General features: G+C 39.9%; 1 protein-coding gene and 1 pseudogene across 9 annotated transcripts; one reads left to right on the top strand and one right to left on the bottom strand.

Moving 5' to 3' along the window:
* The first annotated feature begins 3788 nt into the window (after positions 1–3788).
* Positions 3789–18408, top strand: LOC137839071 (cyclin-like protein). Of its 8 annotated transcripts, none has more exons than XM_090300030.1 (12): positions 3789–4318; positions 4420–4462; positions 5044–5463; positions 8474–8781; positions 8862–9059; positions 9152–9337; positions 9423–9497; positions 9597–9663; positions 15302–16427; positions 16501–16557; positions 17748–17822; positions 17975–18408. In XM_090300030.1, exons 1-12 carry the CDS (start codon positions 3980–3982, stop codon positions 18018–18020), a joined length of 2940 nt encoding a protein of 979 aa, XP_090156156.1. In that variant the 5' UTR covers positions 3789–3979; the 3' UTR covers positions 18021–18408. The 8 variants fall into 8 exon arrangements, with proteins under 8 accessions (XP_090156156.1, XP_090156155.1, XP_090156154.1 ...); XM_090300029.1 differs by having other exon boundaries at positions 15299–16427; XM_090300028.1 differs by having other exon boundaries at positions 8465–8781.
* On the bottom strand, positions 13440–15190 carry LOC150028681 (uncharacterized; annotated as a pseudogene). The gene has a single exon (XR_016519681.1). The product of XR_016519681.1 is annotated as an uncharacterized LOC150028681 (transcript).
* Positions 18409–18472: the final 64 nt, after the last annotated feature.

The raw sequence follows: 18472 nt of genomic DNA, 5'->3' as shown, positions 1-18472 counted from the left end.
TGGTCGACTCCCTGAAGAACCTGGTCGTCCCCTGCAGGCACCAAGCAACCATCGACGACCTCCATCTCTTGGTAAAATTGACCAGAAGGTGGAGGCCCATTGTATAACACCTTGCTTGACGAACGGCTAGGTCAAAACTCTGATTTATTAAGACCATGGTATCCTCCATGGTCTTCAAAACTTCAGCATCGACCGCCTCCTTCCCTTGATGCTCTGAAGCAACCTCCTTCTCCAGTAACGTCCCCCTCTGCTCGGCCGCCTCCAACGCCTTTCGGAGCAGTGCGATCTTCGCTGCTTTGTCGGCGTCAGCCTTTTCCACCTCGACCAACCGGGCCCCACCGAGCTCCAACTCCGCAGCCTGCGAACACAACTTATTTCGCATCAATGGCTTGTTGGAGATTGTTGGACGCCTCTTGAAGATTATGCTCGAGGCACGACAAATATTCAATACGCCGCCTTCAAGCCTCGACAGGTCAGGATCAGCCCGCGACAGATCATCTCGACGCCATCGTCGAGAACGTCATCATCTGGGAGCGAGCCAATTAGCTACTCGAGGCCGGGGAGCAAGTCAAAATTTATCGCCCGGGTGAAGCACCTGTCACCTCCCAACAAGGCCAGAGACGACTCTCCGGCGGTCGCAACGGTAACGGCAACAGCGGTCGAGATAGGGCGGTTGAAGTCATCGATTGGCGGCGACCCAAAGTGGGTCACCACTCGGCTCGGGGGAGGGGTTGGCATCAACCCCGGAGCCCGCACCATTTGGGTCGTGTTCCCTCCCTCTCTAACCCGTTTCTTTGAGCTCTTAGAGCGGCCCGCCCGGGCGACATCAGCGGTAGGGGCCTTGGCACCAACGACCCCCCCTTCTCGTTCAACTTGTTCCTGAATGAGCTCAACATTCCGATGGCTTGCGGGATCTCCCTCTTGGCAATCTCTGAAACAAGAAAAAATGTTAGCCAAAGATAAAGAAATAAATCACCGAAGCGTTAAGACAACATACCCTCGAAGGCCACCGTATACAAGGACATAAGGGACTGAGCGGGGAGCTTCTTGAGGAGACTATTGAATAACACAAAAACTTCCCGCTCATACTCACTCGGGTTGACCGGCCTCAGCCAATCCTTGATCTTTGTGGGTTTCCTCGTCCAGAACAAGGGAAACCTTGACTGGCCGACCTCGTCAAAAAAGTAACGTGTGCCCGCTGGCTCCCCATACACCTTGAAGAACTTTTCTTTGAAGTTCTCATAGGAGGCCGTGAAGGCTTTGAACAACACGCTGCCAGCCCGACTAACCAAAGAATGCCAACCAACCAATTCGGCAGGATGGGAGGCGTAGAAATGCAAAAAGCAGGAAGGAAGAGAACGCACCCCAAACGTCCGACACACCACGCGAAAAGCTTGCATGGACGCCCACGTGTTAGTGTGCAACTAGGTCAATCCTTGATCTTTGTGGGTTTCCTCGTCCAGAACAAGGGAAACCTTGACTGGCCGACCTCGTCAAAAAAGTAACGTGTGCCCGCTGGCTCCACGTACACCTTGAAGAACTTTTCTTTGAAGTTCTCATAGGAGGCCGTGAAGGCTTTGAACAACACGCTGCCAGCCCGACTAACCAAAGAATGCCAACCAACCAATTCGGCAGGATGGGAGGCGTAGAAATGCAAAAAGCAGGAAGGAAGAGAACGCACCCCAAACGTCCGACACACCACGCGAAAAGCTTGCATGGACGCCCACGTGTTAGTGTGCAACTAGGTCAATCCTTGATCTTTGTGGGTTTCCTCGTCCAGAACAAGGGAAACCTTGACTGGCCGACCTCGTCAAAAAAGTAACGTGTGCCCGCTGGCTCCACGTACACCTTGAAGAACTTTTCTTTGAAGTTCTCATAGGAGGCCGTGAAGGCTTTGAACAACACGCTGCCAGCCCGACTAACCAAAGAATGCCAACCAACCAATTCGGCAGGATGGGAGGCGTAGAAATGCAAAAAGAAGGAAGGAAGAGAACGCACCCCAAACGTCCGACACACCACGCGAAAAGCTTGCATGGACGCCCACGTGTTAGTGTGCAACTAGGTCGGAGCCACATTAAGTGCCCAAAGGACACCGACCGTGAACACATCAAAAGGAAGGGACACATGGAGGTCCGAAAAAAGACAGCTATACATGAAAAAAGGGGGTTCGCTGGATGACCGCTCCTTATACACACGATCCGCCAGGGAGCAAGGACCAAATGCCAACAAAGACTCCTCGGTGGAAGCCTTCAAAACTGGGACGTTGTTCAAAAACTCGATTACTAAGGCATCCGTATGAAACACGAACGCAACCTCGCATACCTTGGGATCAACCCAGGCAGGTCTCGCATGCGGACGTGGTCACTTATGTGAGACTGACTGGTCAGACGCATTACCAGCGTCATCATTCCTAACCTTCTCCATAAGCGGGGCAGCGGCCTTAACTGCCCCGACCGTGATGACTTTGTTGGACGAAGAAGTAGAAGAAGAAGAAGAGGATGACGACGATGACGAACAAGAAGGGGGCTCAGGAAGAGGAGACCGAGTAGGAGAAGAAGAAGAAGTGGGACGGGAGTGAGTAGACATGACTAACCTTGGAACGGACGACAATAGCAACAAAGATCGCTCGGATGCACTCGGGTGTCGGAACTCAATCAATATTAAAACGCGCAAGAGGCACTACCACCCGCCCGTATTTATAGCTCGAGAATGCCTCGGAAACCCAAACGTCACAAAATTTCAACCGTTAGATTTGCTTGATCCAACGACCCACATCATTTGGCAGCCAAAACCCCCCTCATAAATGCACGTCAAATCACCCGTTTAGGCGCCACCTTCCAGTCACTTCATCCATCATTACACCACCGCCCGAGGTCCAATTTTCAGACTCTTCGACTGTACTAGCTCTCGAGCCTGGGGGGCAACTGTACTGGTGTGACCGGACGAATCAATGAGTCAGTCAGCACTCGGCCCATGCCGCCACCCAAGTAATAAAGAGACGGTCGCGTCGCTACATGTGGTCGACCGACCCATAACGCTCAAGTCAAAGGTTGACCAGATTAGCAAGGCTAACCCATGGTTAAGGGTGGCTTAACACAACCCTAAACGTTAACCAACTCCCTTAACCCGACCCAACAGTGAAGGCTCATTAATGTAATATAAATAGCACGTATTTCAAGGAGAAAAGTACGTTATTATCTACAGTGCTCTCTAACAACCGTGTACCGACACCCTAACTGACTTTAGCGTTTGAGTATCTTCTGTAGGTACCATCCCCGCTTGTGGACCAGGACAATCGAGAGGATGGAAGTGCATCAAGAAGCACAAACGTATATTAGAGTCTCGAGAGTATTAGGCCGATCGAGCATAGGAATAAGAGCAATCGTTCTGTAGGTCCCCAAACTCATTCGAGAGCAATTGACATCCACCGTGTTATTGATTATTTTTAATAAAATAAAATAAAAATAATTTACACATTTTAAATAATAAGAAGGTAAAGAAATCTTGCAGAGAGAGGGAAAGTGAAGAAAGTTAAAAAAGTGAAGTCACATAAAAAGATAAAATTTGTATCCCTTTTCTACTGATCACATAAAAAGATAAAATTTGTATCCCTTTTCTACTGATTACCTTTAACTGGATAATTGATAATATAACAAATATTTTATTGAAATTTATATATAAAATTGATTACTTTAAAAAAGTAATATATTATATCTTATATTATATCAAGCTATATTATTATTATTATTATCATCTTCATTTAAATTTCTTTGTTGTTTATTGTTTTCGTTATTTTCTCCATACAATAGAGTGGGGAAGAGTGAGTGGGAACAAGAGTTTCCTTCTTAAGCGGGTGGCCACACGGTGTCTTCCTGAACCCTCATTTCTTTCATTCTAAAATTTTTCCTTCCTTTCACTTTGCCATAAAACGAAACGCATCGCATTGAAATCCAAATCCCATACCCCTCCCTCCCTATCCATGGATTCGTTCCAGCAACATCACGGCTACATGAGACCACCGCAACCGCCACCTCCTCCGCTGCATGCGGCGGATCCCCACCTTCACCAGCACCACTTTCACCAGATACCACCTCCGCCGCCCCAGGCCCCCTGGTTGTCTTCCCAATTCCAATACCACCCTTCGCAGACCCCTTCTCCTCCGCCACAGTGGCAGCAACCACCGCCGCCGCCTCCTCCTCCTCCTCCGTCGAGCGCATATTCGTACCATCCAAGCCCGTTCCCTCCTCCTCCGCCTCGCTCTCACGCGCCTCCTCATCAGTTCACACCTCACTCCCACATTCCTCAGCCTTATCCTCATGTGAAATATCCTTCTTGCCCTTCGTCTTTTTGCCTCTTTGTTTTTTGGTTCGCTAGGGTTTCTTCTGTCATTGGTTCACTAATTGCGTGAAATTTCTGTAGGAATGGGGAAATCCAAACTTGCCACCTAACCAGGCCTATCCAGGTTAGTTGTTTTTTTTCTTTTAATGTTACGTGAGAAACGTTGTTTTCGTATACGTGCCAGAACTAAGGTTTTGTTGTTTATTATTGGGGTCTGGAATAGTTTAAAGTTATATTCACTAGAGAGGGAAGCATTTGTACAGAAAAGAAGAAAATGCGGAGTGGGAAAAAAAATCTTGCATTTTTTTTGTTAGCTTATGTTTGATAGTTGGTTTATTACCAAGTTATCTGGGTCAAATACATGGCTTTTTTCTTTGTGATTCATTTGTATTTGTATGTATTCATGAGATTATTGTGAGTCGTGACTTGACACTGAATGTTGACCGAGATAGGTACTTGCTTGTTGTGTCTGAGGAATTACTCCACTTTTCAAATGTAGTTTACAACTTGTTTAAATGGTTATTAGTCTGTTAATATGCGATGCTTTCATTGGAAAAATTACAGTCTAATTGGTTGACTTTGTGTGCTTGTGTGTGATTTTTAAGTTCTATATGACATCTTGGAAACCCCAATCCCCGAGTTTCTGTATCTCCATTCTTAATGCAGTGGATATTGTATTGTTTTGACATAATGTTGTATTGGTAGCCCATAACAATGAAGAAGATTGGGCTGCGAAGGCCAGAGCTTGGGCAGCTAAGGCTGCCTTGGAAAGTCAGCATCCACAAACACATTTTTCACCTGCTGGAAGATTGCACGAGCAAAATCAGTTTCATGATCAGTATCAGCAATCGGTTGACCCACATTATACTGATGTTCAAAACCAATCCCATCCAACCTATCAACAATTTTCCTACTTAGATACATCTGTGCAGCGACATTCAGGACATTCCCAGGATGGTGTACCTGTCAGCTTGGAGACATCTTATGCTCAAGATGGACATTCATACAGTGCTAGAGATGGGACCAGCATCAGAGATTCAAATGTTTCATTTGAACAAGGGAACTTGCCAACAAATCCATCTGTTCATCAGCAGGAGGTACCTTCTAGTTATAGTTCTGTTGCAGGTAATTGTTTATTTAGTTTATTGAAGTTGCAAGTGAAGCTTCTGTGGAAATGGATCATAAATCAATATTCTGGAATTTTCTTTTAATGTATATTTGTGATACAACTCTGTCAAAATTTGGGTAAAAAACATTGTTAGGTGGAATCACATGAATAATGATTTGATTATCGTTATCTGTTGAAAGGAAATGATTGTTTACCTAAAAGTCCTCTACAAAAATATATTGGAAGCCAGAACGGGTTATTATAGAAGCTTATTATAGAAGCATCGCAGACCAAACAAATACAATATATTCATTTAGATAAATAAAAAATGCATAAATATATTTGAAATGCAAAATAGTGTAAGACAACCATACAATTAATGATGATAGTGAAATATAATAATGGTAAGTCTATAAGTTTGAATAAAATAAAATCAAAGCAAAACTCCACCATGTTCAAATAACTAAACAACTGCGGTGTTAGATTTATATATTAGAGAATAAGTATTGAGTACAAAAGAAGAAGAAAAATTGGGCAGGGTGGGTTGTTCTGCTATTGTGGAAACAAGAACAAACAGGAAAAAGAAAAAGAAATGAGGATGGACCACGGAGGGTGGATCATGGTGGCACAGTGATGGGATGAACCAAGGTAGGTTGGTGGCACAGTGATGGGATGAACCAAGGTGGGTTGGTGCCACTGCAGAAGGAGACAAACTATGATGAACCAGGTGCTGTGGTGGGACGAACCAGGTGGTGGTGGTGGTGGCTGCAACAAAATGAGGTGCAGTTGACTACAAAGTGTGTAGGGTTGTGGTGTGATGAAGTGAGGAGCACGTAGGGCAGGGTGGGTTGTTCTGCTATTGTGGAAACAAGAACAAACAGGAAAAAGAAAAAGAAATGAGGATGGACCACGGAGGGTGGATCATGGTGGCACAGTGATGGGATGAACCAAGGTAGGTTGGTGGCACAGTGATGGGATGAACCAAGGTGGGTTGGTGCCACTGCAGAAGGAGACAAACTATGATGAACCAGGTGCTGTGGTGGGACGAACCAGGTGGTGGTGGTGGTGGCTGCAACAAAATGAGGTGCAGTTGACTACAAAGTGTGTAGGGTTGTGGTGTGATGAAGTGAGGAGCACGTATGGTCTTTTATTTTGTTTGGATTTGGTCAGGTTGTTGGTTGTATGACCCAATTCTTTTTCAAAACAAAAGTTCAATTGCACATTGATCTAGTCATGCATGTACAACCCAGAAAAGAAAGAAAAGAACTAGGGTTACACATACCTTGGGTTGGGTTGTGCTGACATGAGGGCTTCTTCTGTAAGAAGACGCACATTGCAGTGGCAACATAATTTCTGTCATGGCTGAACTGCAGGACCATACTATGATGCCCAAAGTGGGTTTGACAACCCGTGACAGAAAATCTGATTTGCCACCACCTCCTTGCTGCGGTGTGCCATCTTTGATTTTTTTATAACACTGATGATGATTGCTTAGAGCTTCATTTTATAGTTTGGAGATTCATGCTGAATCGCTAGAACTGTACAAAGTTTTAGGAGTATCTCTTGTGTTGTGTTTCCAAAAGTTTTAGGTGGGGCTTTAAAAAATAACTTCCTGTGTGGGATGAAAAACCAAGTCAGTGTTGGGTGGGTGTGGCTGGAATCTTGTGGCAGAGAGGCTTGTGAAGATGGCTTCTGAAAAATATTCAAGCGCTGTCACATGCTTCCCAGATGACTAGACACTACAGTAATTCAAACATGGGATTGTGTTGATGCTCCAGTTACGATGAGTCTCTTGTGGTAGGATGGTCTGGTACAGATGGTGAGGTTGATTGGAGGTGAACCACTTCCCAGACCAGTAGATCTGAGAGGGACAATTGACTAGGAGAGATAAGGAACAGCTGAGAAAAGAGTTTCTGTTGCAATGTTCTAGAATTAAAAAAGATAAAGTTAAGAAACCCTCCAATTATTAATATACATTTGAGGCAAATAAATTTATTATGATTAAAAAAATATATTTTTGGTAACAAATGGGGAATCCTAATACTAAAACTCAATAATTCTCATTTTGGCCTTAAGGTTTCAAATTTACAGTATCTGGATAAGAAGGGTTTCCTTTTCAGAATCAGCACTTGTCTTTTCTGGGATTATGGCAGCTAATTTTCAAGGTTGTCCTCTCTGAACAAGCATTGGGAAGAAAGACTGAGAAACCCGATGACATAATTTTTTCATGTGTTAGGTGCTGCTTGGACTCGCTGTAATTCAAAATAATAGATGTTTTATTGAAAGCTCTGTGTTCTTGTTAGAAATATAGGGAACCATTTGTGAATCTGCTTAATTTTTATCACTTCAAGCAAATTAATTCTGCTTTTCATGTAAAGCCATTGAGCTGAGAACTAGGTGGCTCAAATTGGGGATACATTTTGATTGCCACCATCCAAGTTCTTAACAATAATAAGGTGTATTTATATTTCAAATCAGAAGTCTCGATGAAGTACCCATTAGTGAGGATTGAACAATATCCTTTAATCACTTCTATGTACGTCCTTATATAGCTAATTGGTAAATCAAGTTATTTATAAGTGTTGCCCATATAGTTGTTTTTATCTCAGCCATCTGTTCATATTCTGAGTATTGTTTATTGTAATAGGATTAATTAATGAGTTATTGGAACTTATGCATTTTTTGGCACCTCGCCGCCTTACCTTTAACAGTTATTACATCTTCATAAATTTGCTCAGGACAAGGAATGATTAACCCATCTCTCATTAGTTTTGATGGTTTATTGTGGCCCATGTTATTAGTAGACATGTGATATAATACTTAATTTTGCCTATCTAAAGATGAGTTGAAGAATAACTAGTAGTTGGAACTTTGAACTATCAGACAGCGTGAAAGGGCTTTTTAAAGTTTGTAGCTTTGATGAAATGAACATATGCCTCTAGGACTACATTTTTAAATTTAATGCTTTGTATCTTGCCTTTTTATTTTTCAATGGTAATCTGAATATTGACTTGTCAGACGTGGCAGGTAAAGAGGCTGCTGATCAGATTCAACAATCATACTCAGTCTTTCCTTTGTCAAGTTCCTCATCTCAAGAACGTCATGTGCAACCATCAATGCATGCACCGCCCTTTGCACCGGGCAGCCACTCAGTTGACTCAGCTATTAGTCTTGCTGATCAACCATTAGATTTTGCACCCCGGTTTAATCGTGATAATGACTTGCAGATGCAATCAACTTACAATCATCATGATTCAAGTACTTCAATTAATAACTGGGCTGCTCAGGTGGCCCCTGGTGTTGGTTATCCACCAATTCATGCCTCTGGGCCACAGGTTTTAATTTTGAAACCCTTTGTTTTCCTAGTCAACTTATATGCTCATTTTAATGCTTTGGCTTTTGGTTAATTTACCAGCTTGACCCTTCTATCACCACTTCTGGTCATGTGGCGCCACCATTTGGAAGGTTTCCTGGACCACCCGGCCTCCCTTCAACCATTCCACCAAGTGGTGCACCACCTTTTACCCTTAGCACAGGAACTACAATTCATCCTACCGCTGCTTTCTCTGCTGATGCATATGGGGTATCTAGTGTTTCTGATCGTCCTAAGAAGGTAAGTATGTTACAAATAATTCTTGGATATATATATATATATATATATATATATATATAATAACCAAACATCATTTTGCTGTTACTTTTCAGGCTTCAGTCCCCAACTGGCTTAGAGAGGAAATAAAGAAAACAGTCATTGCTGCTCCTGCAGAGAATCTGAAGGAGGAAGCAACATTTGTATATGATGGCATTGACAAGCCATATGCGAGAGGTGATGAGGCAGATAGTAAAAGCATAGATTCATCTAGATCAGCTGAGGATGAGGAAGATGAAGAGGTTTCATTTTTTTAACATTAAAGTTTGTGTCAATAAAATAAATTCATTATCATTTTTAATTTAGTATGGATTATTTCTTGTATAGGATCAACTTGAGGTAGCTAGAACCGCAGCAATCAACCAAGAAATAAAAAGAGTTCTGACTGAAGTTCTTTTGAAGGTCAGTTTTGTTAAAATGTGAATTTTTCATCTTACTAAAATCTGTGTATGGATATAGCAGAAAAAATACATTGTAGTTCTAATTACAGCTTCTTCTTAGGTTACTGATGAATTGTTTGATGAAATTGCAACCAAAGTTCTAGCTGAAGATGATCTTACTGCTGAAGGTAAATAGTCGGCTGTTGTACTCATTTTCTCTTAAATAATCCACTTGAGGTTACAAAGAGGCAAGACACTTACCTTAAACCCTAACCCTAAGCTGGGTACATACAAAAGAAATAATAAAATAACTTTACATTTCAACATTCCCCCTCAAGCTGGAGCATGTAGATCATATGCACCATGCTTGGAACATCTTAACTGAACCGTAGGTCCTTTTAGAGATTTAGTTTGAATATCTGCTAGTTTTTCATTAGAGCTGACAAACTCAGTAATAAGATCCTTGGACGACAACTTCTCTAATAAAATGGCAATCAATCTTTATATGTTTAGTTCTCTCTTGAAACACGGATTGGAGGCAATATGAATAGCTGTCTAATTGTCACAATATAACTTCATTTGCTCATTTTCTCAAGATTTCAACTCTCGACAGAGTTGTTTAGTTACACAAGTTCACATGTAGCTAGGGCTATAGATTTATATTCAACTTTTACACTAGATTGGGCAACCACACTTTGTTTCTTACTTTTCCAAGATATAAGGTTCCTCTAAGGAGTGCACTATGTCGTGTGGTAGATCTCCTGTCAATGGGACAAATAACCCAATCTGCATCACAATCCCTTGTTCTCTCACAACATTCTAGTGATCAATGTGAGGGTTCTGCATAAATTGACTCAACTCCCACTGGATAAGAAAGACCAGGTTTTGTTATAGTGAGATAAATGAGTTTTCCCACCAACCTTTTTTTTTTTTTTTTTTTTTAAAAAAAAAAAGGTTGGTGGGAATGTCTCTCATGGTTTGAGGAAAGTTCAACTGGGCTCATTAACTTTTGATTTGAGTTCATAGGACTATTAATGGGCTTGCAATTATCTCCAAAATATCAAGAACATATTTTCTTTTTCAATGATGATACCTTCTTTTGATTGCTCCACTTTAATACTAAGAAAATATTTTAGATAACTCATCCTTGGTTTGAAAGTGGCTAAATAAATACTTTTTTAATTGAGTAATACTAATGATATTAGTTCATGAAATGACAATATCATCAACATAGACCATAAGATAAACGCACTTTCCAGGAGAAGTAAATAAAACACTAAATGATTTGCCTCACTTCGTTTCAATCCAAAAGTCTGCACAATATGATTAAATTTTCCAAACCAAGCTCGGGGTGATTGCTTTAAGCCATAAAGTGACCAATGTAATTCACAAGCCAAACTAGACTCCCTCGAGCAACAAATCCTGAAGGTTGCTCCATGTAAATCTCCTCCTCCAGATCACCATGAAGAAAGGCATTTTTTAGTGTCAAGCTAGTAAAGAGGGGCCAATGACAAATGGCAGCCATAGCAGGGAAAAGACGAACATATTGATCTTAATCTCATGAGAAAAAGTATCAAAGTTGTTGAGGCCATAAACATGAGTGTATCCCTTAACTACTAGACGTGCTTTGAGACGATCTATTTCACCAATAGGACCAACCTTAACAATGTAGACCCATCTACAACCCACATGCTTCTTACTAGAAGGAAGAAGGACAAGCTCCCAAGTGCACTATTGTCAAGTGCAAGCATTTCATCAATCATGGCTTGTTGTCGTCCAGGGTGACCAAGTGCCTTATGAACATTGTTAGGAACAATAATGGTAGAGGAGAAAACAAAAGAGGAATATGAAAGAGACAAATGATAACTTAAAAAATTATAAACAAGATATGGATTACGAGTAGATTGAATAACTTTTCTAAGAGCAATAGGCCAAGCATGACTAGAGTCAAGAGAGGGTCAGGAGCAGTGTTATCACTTATCGGCCATGGCGTCGCCATGGCGGATTTCGGTGGCGGTTTTCCTGACCACCGCCACAACAAGGCGGTGGCGAATCGGATTTTGCATGGCGGCCCATGGCGGCCGCTATGGCCATGTCGGAGTGCTAACGGATATCGGAAATATCCAAAATATCGGAAAAATATGGTGGCAGCGGCGGCGACGGCGGCTCCGCACGCTGTGACGACATGGAGAAGGGTTGCGGCTGAAGAAGGTCTGCGGAAGACCTAAACCTAGTTTTAGGAAACAAAAATTTGGGCCAAAGGCCCATTTCAGCTTTAATAGAATAAAAACCCTAAAATTTAAATACTGAGTGTGGTGTGCAGCTGGGAAACCCTAATTTAAACATGCCAGCTTAATTAACTTTAGGCTTATGGGCCTATTTTAGGCCCATGTAAAACATATATAACTATTCTCAATAGCACATCATTTTATCTATGCCACCTAAAACCCTAATTATTCAAATAAAACTTGAATGTGCTGCAGGTGCATCAACTATTAAACCTAATTAAGAGTTCAAAACCTACTTAAATCAAGTTTGGGCCTTTGGCCCATTCCAACATGAGCTGTTAAACCTAATTAAGAGTTCAAAACCTACTTAAAATTAGTTTTTTTGCCCCTATTTTTGGCCATTTAAAACATTATACTTATTGCAATCCATAATACATTTTTTTTATCTCTGCCACAACACCTTCCGCCATAACCCGTTATGCTTTCCGTTATAACTTTATAAAGGATTTATGGGGTCTCCGTTATGATCCGTTATCCGATATCGATAACACTGGTCAGGAGGTTGAAGGATTAATGGCATGGTGATCTGGAGGTGGAGGTTTGACTCATGAAGATCTTCAAGCAAGGATGAAGGAGTTATATGTGCCTAATGTTGTATCTGAGAGGAAGTGGTGGAATAATCTTTGCATTTCGACAAGAAGGACCTATTGAATACACGAACAATGTTCCATGGAGAACAAGAAAAAAGGCATGTCTCAAAGATAACATCAACAAACATATAATACCTTTTGGTTGAGGGAGAATAACATTATATCATTTTTGAAGATGAGAATATCCCAAAATTGCACACGTAATAGCCTTTGCAGAAAACTTGTCAAAGACCTGAGAGATATTATGAACAAGACAAATACACCCAAACACACAAGAGACATTATATAGAGGGTCATTGGACAAAAAATAGTGAGGAGCTTAATTTTCAAGAGAGGAAGAAGACATCATTAGGAAATAGGTAGTGAGGACTGCATCTCCCCAATGATGAACTTGAACATTAATATTCAACATTAGAGAGCGGACAATTTCAATAAGATGTCTATTCTTCCTCTATGCTATACCATTTCGTTGTGGAGTGTGAGGACATGGTAACTGATTTAAAATTCTCTAGGAAGATAAGAATAAAGAAAACACAATAGAAAATTATTCTTTTGCATTATCACTTATGATAATTTTAATTATCTTCCCAAATTGGTTCTTAATTTCATTGAAGAAACATAAATATGGATAAAATTTCAAATCTATCTTTCACTAAATAAACCCAAGTACATTGAAGGAATTCATCACTTAAGGTTAAAAAATAATTAAAGCTATAAGAAGTGACACAACTTGGTCCCCAAAATATCCGAATGAATATTAGAGAACAAAATTGCATTGTGTTTTAAACTTTTTAGGAAAAGAAGATCTAATATGTTTTCCTAACTGACACAAGATTCACAATCTAAAGCTTGAATGTGTTTGAGATTAGGAACCGTCATCTTCAACTTAGATAAACTATGGTGACCCAAATGATCATGGAAAAGTTTTGGGGCCGAAGTTGCAAAATAGTATATTGAAGGACTTGGTTGGTTTTAGATAATAAAGAACTTGTGACTCATGTCCTTCTCCAATCAGACGACCCATACCATGTTCCTGTATAGCAGAGGAATTAGCAGTAAAGGTAACAAAACAATTTAAAAAAAGAATCAATCAATTGTAAGACAATGAAGAATGAACAAGATAAAATTTAAATTTAGTGAAGCAGATAAAGAAACTTGGCCAACTCCTTGAGATGCCACTTTGGATCCATTGACCATAGTAACAAGATGAGGAATTTTTGGGAAAGAAATGGAGAAAAATGAAGAAATGTTACTAGATATATGGCCTAAGACACCTGAATCAAGAATCCGTGGATTATGACCTTCCGCAGATTGAGAAATGCATGCAGTTGACACACTTGGCATTAGAGAGGATTGACCAAGATTGATTGATTTCCTAGGTTTGTACCTAAAAAATTCTTGGTACTCTTCGTTAGAAATTTTAGATTCTGAATTTTCAGATTAGACACGAGTAGCTTTGTCTGGAAAACCATGCAAGGAATAATAGTTTTCTTGGGTATGACTTGTTCTCTTACAATATAAGCATTGAGGTCGCCCACTTCGGCCACCATGTCCTCCTTGCTTGTTATGACCTCCTCCTCTTTTCCTCTTGATGCTACCATTCCTGATGCTTCAATAACATCAGCTACATTTTCATATTTTAACAAGGTAGGCACCACCAAAAGAAGTCTAATGACTAGCTGTCCATCGAAGTAATATAATCACTAGCTAAAATTTGGTCATGTACATGTTCAAAATCTGAGTATAGGCTTCTCAGAATTAGGACCATGTATACTTATCAAGTTTTTGTTGATATCCTCCAATGAATTAGCCTCCAAAAATCTCTTCAATTCTTCTACTGTAGCCTGAGCCTTTGCTACATATGAGATCATATCATAATTGGTCTGTTTGAGAGAGGCCACTCTTTGAGTTGCATCAAAGACTCAAAGAGATGCTGAATGTCATTAGCAAAAATAACTTGCGCCTTTTTCAAAAAAGGAAGAACATGTCTTAAACAATCTGAAATTTTTTAAGACATCCTGTTCAAGTGATTGCCATAAAACAACACATAACTGGAAGTCCAGTTTCTGCCTCTAGGGTTTTTCTTCATCCAAAACAGCAGTGACATCCTTCACTAAATGGTCATGGTATCCTTGACCAAGGAACCATAACTGCACGGAAGTAGACCAAGATATATAGTTTTTCCAGTTGAGCTTTGTTGTGTTAATAGTAGGAGTAGCAAAAAAAGTAGAAGCCATTCCAAAGAAAACCTCAAACAAATTTGAGGAGGGAAGGAAAAACCCTAGCCATGAACTACTCCCAACGAACCGGAGGACAAGGGCATAAACATGCCCAGAAAGCACCAACAAGACGAGTCTGGTGTGATTTTGGCACCGGGAAGATGGAGTGTGGGAGACACATGCCTAACAAGGGGCCGGTGGTGGTGAGTGGCACATGGTGGCGTGTCGGGGAAATTTTGACAAGCGACCACTGGAGATGGGTTGTGCTCCTTGAGGCACACCTAACCTTGATTTCATTGGAAGAAAGACGCGGCGAGACTGCCAGAGATAGTGGACAGAAGCTCTTGATACCAACTTGAATAAATAAGATGGAGAAAATACAGTGTGTTCAACTTACACTGATTTACCTATTATTGATGTGTGTGTGTATGTGGTTACAAAAAGAGGGCAAGGCGCTTAAAACCCTAATCCTAAAGCTGGGTACGTACAAAAGAAATAATAATAAAATAACATTACATTTATATTGAACCCTAATCCTAAAGCTGGGTACATACAAAAGAAATAATAATAAAGCTGGGTACATACAAAAGAAATAATCCTAAATCTGGGTACATACAAAAGAAATAATAATAAAATAACATTACATTTCAATAAATCTGTATAAATTATTTTATTTTACTAATCTAGTATTAAATTATATAAGTTCTAAAAATTTGTTTTCTGCAGTAGGTCACAAGGTTGTAATCCCAAACCATAAGGCATCTGCATCTCCACCCTCAGCTACAGTTCCTAAGGCATCTGCAAAGGTTTTAGTTCCAGTCAAAGAGAAGGTAGAAAATAATGGTGCCACTGAAAAATCTAATTCTAGCTCTCCTGGAGATGTTTTAGGTCTTGGAAATTATGGTTCTGATGCTGATGATGAAGACAATGAAATTGAGAGTTCCAGTGTGCCAACTCCTGCAAAAGATGCTGCTTACCAGTCAGAGATTAAGCAACATTTGTCAGATACACATGATGTATCTGTTAATGGCATTTCACAGTTTGATGAGCATAGTAGATATGAAACTAATTTTGTGAATGCTCAGGTCAAAACCATCTCTTTACCATCCAGAAGTAGCAATGATTCTGCTTCTGATCAATTGCATGATGACAAGGTTACTAGAGCATCCGATCTTTCACATTCTTCCAAAGTGGTGTCTGTAGATCTTAGGGATAATGGGCTTGATGCCATTCAAAGAAGCCATGATAGATTTAATGGCTTTAGTTCTAAGGAGTCTTCAGGGATACCAAGATCTGAACTGCCTGGAAAGAACATTGTTGTGGAAAAATCAACAGATGATCATTCAGGTAGGGAAAGCAGAAGAAAATCTGAAAAAAATGACCTGCCTGATAGGAATACTTCAGAGAAAGACTTTGTAAAGGAGGTACACAGTAGTAAGACCAGGATAGATGAAAAAGGTTACGAGAATCATAGAAGGAAGGATGAAAGAAATCATAAAAGGGAAAAAACAGATTATGGCAGTGAGGCAAAAGAAAGGGTGAAAGAACACAATTTCAGGCATGGGGAGAAGGCAAAGGAATCAGAGTCAAGGAAAAGATCGTCTCATGTTGATGTCAAGGATGATAAAAGGGAAGCAGAAAAATCCCATAGAGGTAGTGCCACTGACGATACTAGCCGGAAAAGGGAGCATACAAAGGACAAGGGGGAACATAAATCAAGGCAGAAAGATCAAAGTAATCATGACAGGCATAGGAGAAGACGTTCATCTTCAGTTAGTAGTAGAGGTAGAACCAACAAGGATCGTACTGAGCATGCCGGTAATTCAAGTGGTGAAGGATCAGATGGCTCAAAAAGGTTTAGAGTATATTCTATTTAATTCTCATTGTCTTGTTGTTATATATAGTCTCTCATAATGTTTGTAATGCAGGAAGCTGCATTCAAGAAAGCGTGACTTATCACCGTCTCCTGTCAGATCTAAAAGAAGGTATCATTTATTAATAGATTCTTACACTGTTCAGGTTTGCAATGTTGAAGTTTGTGTTCCAGAGCATCTTGTGCTGTGTTTATAGGCTATATCAATATTTGTGTGTAATATATTTACCATCATTCTAATTCTCATACGGTTAATGTTTTATGCTATTCGATGACAGTGTCAATTGATTTGTTTTCCTTTTCTTGTTATTAAAAGAATGTTGGTGATTTACAAATAGGTTAGCTTTATGTGCTAAGTTGAATCATAGATGTTGACACTACTACCAGCTTCTCTATATTTAATTTTAATGATTTCATCTCTAGGTCAATCTTCTCATGATTTAGGTGTGAGGACTTAATTTCTTACCTCAATCTGCACTGAAGCTCTATCTTTCTGTTTAAAGGCCAGAAAGTTATAAATTTATTTCAGCATTGTTTTTGGACTTTGGCTTTTCTAACATGTTGTGTTTTATTCACTTGTTTCGGTGAAAAGAAACTTTTATTTGTGTAATTGTATTCCATTTTTTTTTTCAAATCATGACTGTTATCTAAATGTGTGTTTGTGTTGGTATTTTCGGATTCATATTTTATGTATAATTAGATTATCTATGCTGGCCATTATTTATAAGATTCGATGCATCTTAGTGCAACTTACGATATTATTATTACCAAAAGTTACAAATTTGAAAATATAACTGTTGATTTATTTTATACCGTTTCTTTGAGAAAAAAAAATATCGAGCCTATGATTTTGGCAGTTTGAGGATGCAGAAGCTGATACCATGCCACAGATTCAATCATTTGGGTCTTTATGCAGTTGAAGTTAAATTATCTTATTGCATGTTACATGGAATGTTTTTCATGTTCACGTTTTGTAGTAATAATCACATTTTCATGCACTTTTTTTGTCTACTGTGTCTATTAGAGCTATCAATTTATCTCTGCAATATAAGACATACAAGAGCAAAATACTTTTGATGAACACAAATTTTGGCACTTGTTTATCCATAATTGTAAGGATATCTATACCCTGAAGCTAGAATACAAGACTTTTTACTGTGATCGAATTCATAAGAAACAGAAAAGATTTATTGTAATAGGCCTCTTCGAATGGAGTGTTGACACTGAGTACCAGGTTGAGTTGTATTTATAAACTTTGTATACTTTAAACTCACCAAGTCAGTACGGTGGTTTCCTTTTTAGACAACTTTCGCGGTCTCCTCATAGCAAGCGTTCTCAGCGCAGGCATTCTCCCTATTCTTCTCTTGATTCTTCCAGGTTTGTTGCCATTAAGTTTTTCTGAGATTATGCTTTATGTTTTTCAGACAAACTTCCATCATATAAGATTAAGCTGAACAGGTGAATTTGTCAGGCTTCATATTTATTGATTACTTGGTGCCTTGTTTATTTACTGCTTTCTTTTTATGTAGGGGAAGGAGGTCAAGATCCAGATCACCTGTTCGGCGGCAGAGATGAACGATGGAAACAGAAACGGTTGAGTTTGCGTCGTCGAGGTTCATTCACCGAAAGATCAATTAGGAGGGGTAGGGCGAAGCTTGTGATATCTGGTCTTTGGACTGCAAAGGGAATTTTGATTCAAAAGTAATAGGTAGTCATGACTTTTTCTGTACGTTCAATATAGATGCTCTTGTTTGCTTCCTAGTTTGCTACTGTTCTTTAAGGGTAGCATAAAAACTAGGTAGAGCTGGATGTACGGTGTTATGTGGTTTGATGCATAAAAAGGCACCAAAAAATCGATAGATTTACCTTTTCATCAGAAGTCCTGTCATCAATATATAAATATTTTCTGGATGCGGTATCTTAATGATTCAGATAAACTTTAAGAAATTAATCTGCTATCCAATTTTCTTTTGTTTATTCCCTTTCTACACTACCCATGTGACCCAAATATTGATTAGATTGGTTAT

This window comes from Phaseolus vulgaris, chromosome 3, assembly GCF_051622355.1.
Source record: "Phaseolus vulgaris cultivar YP4 chromosome 3, ASM5162235v1, whole genome shotgun sequence".
In the NCBI taxonomy this organism is placed as follows: domain Eukaryota; kingdom Viridiplantae; phylum Streptophyta; class Magnoliopsida; order Fabales; family Fabaceae; genus Phaseolus; species Phaseolus vulgaris.
Note: the sequence above shows the minus strand (reverse complement) of the source record. Positions and strands in the feature narration are given on the sequence as shown.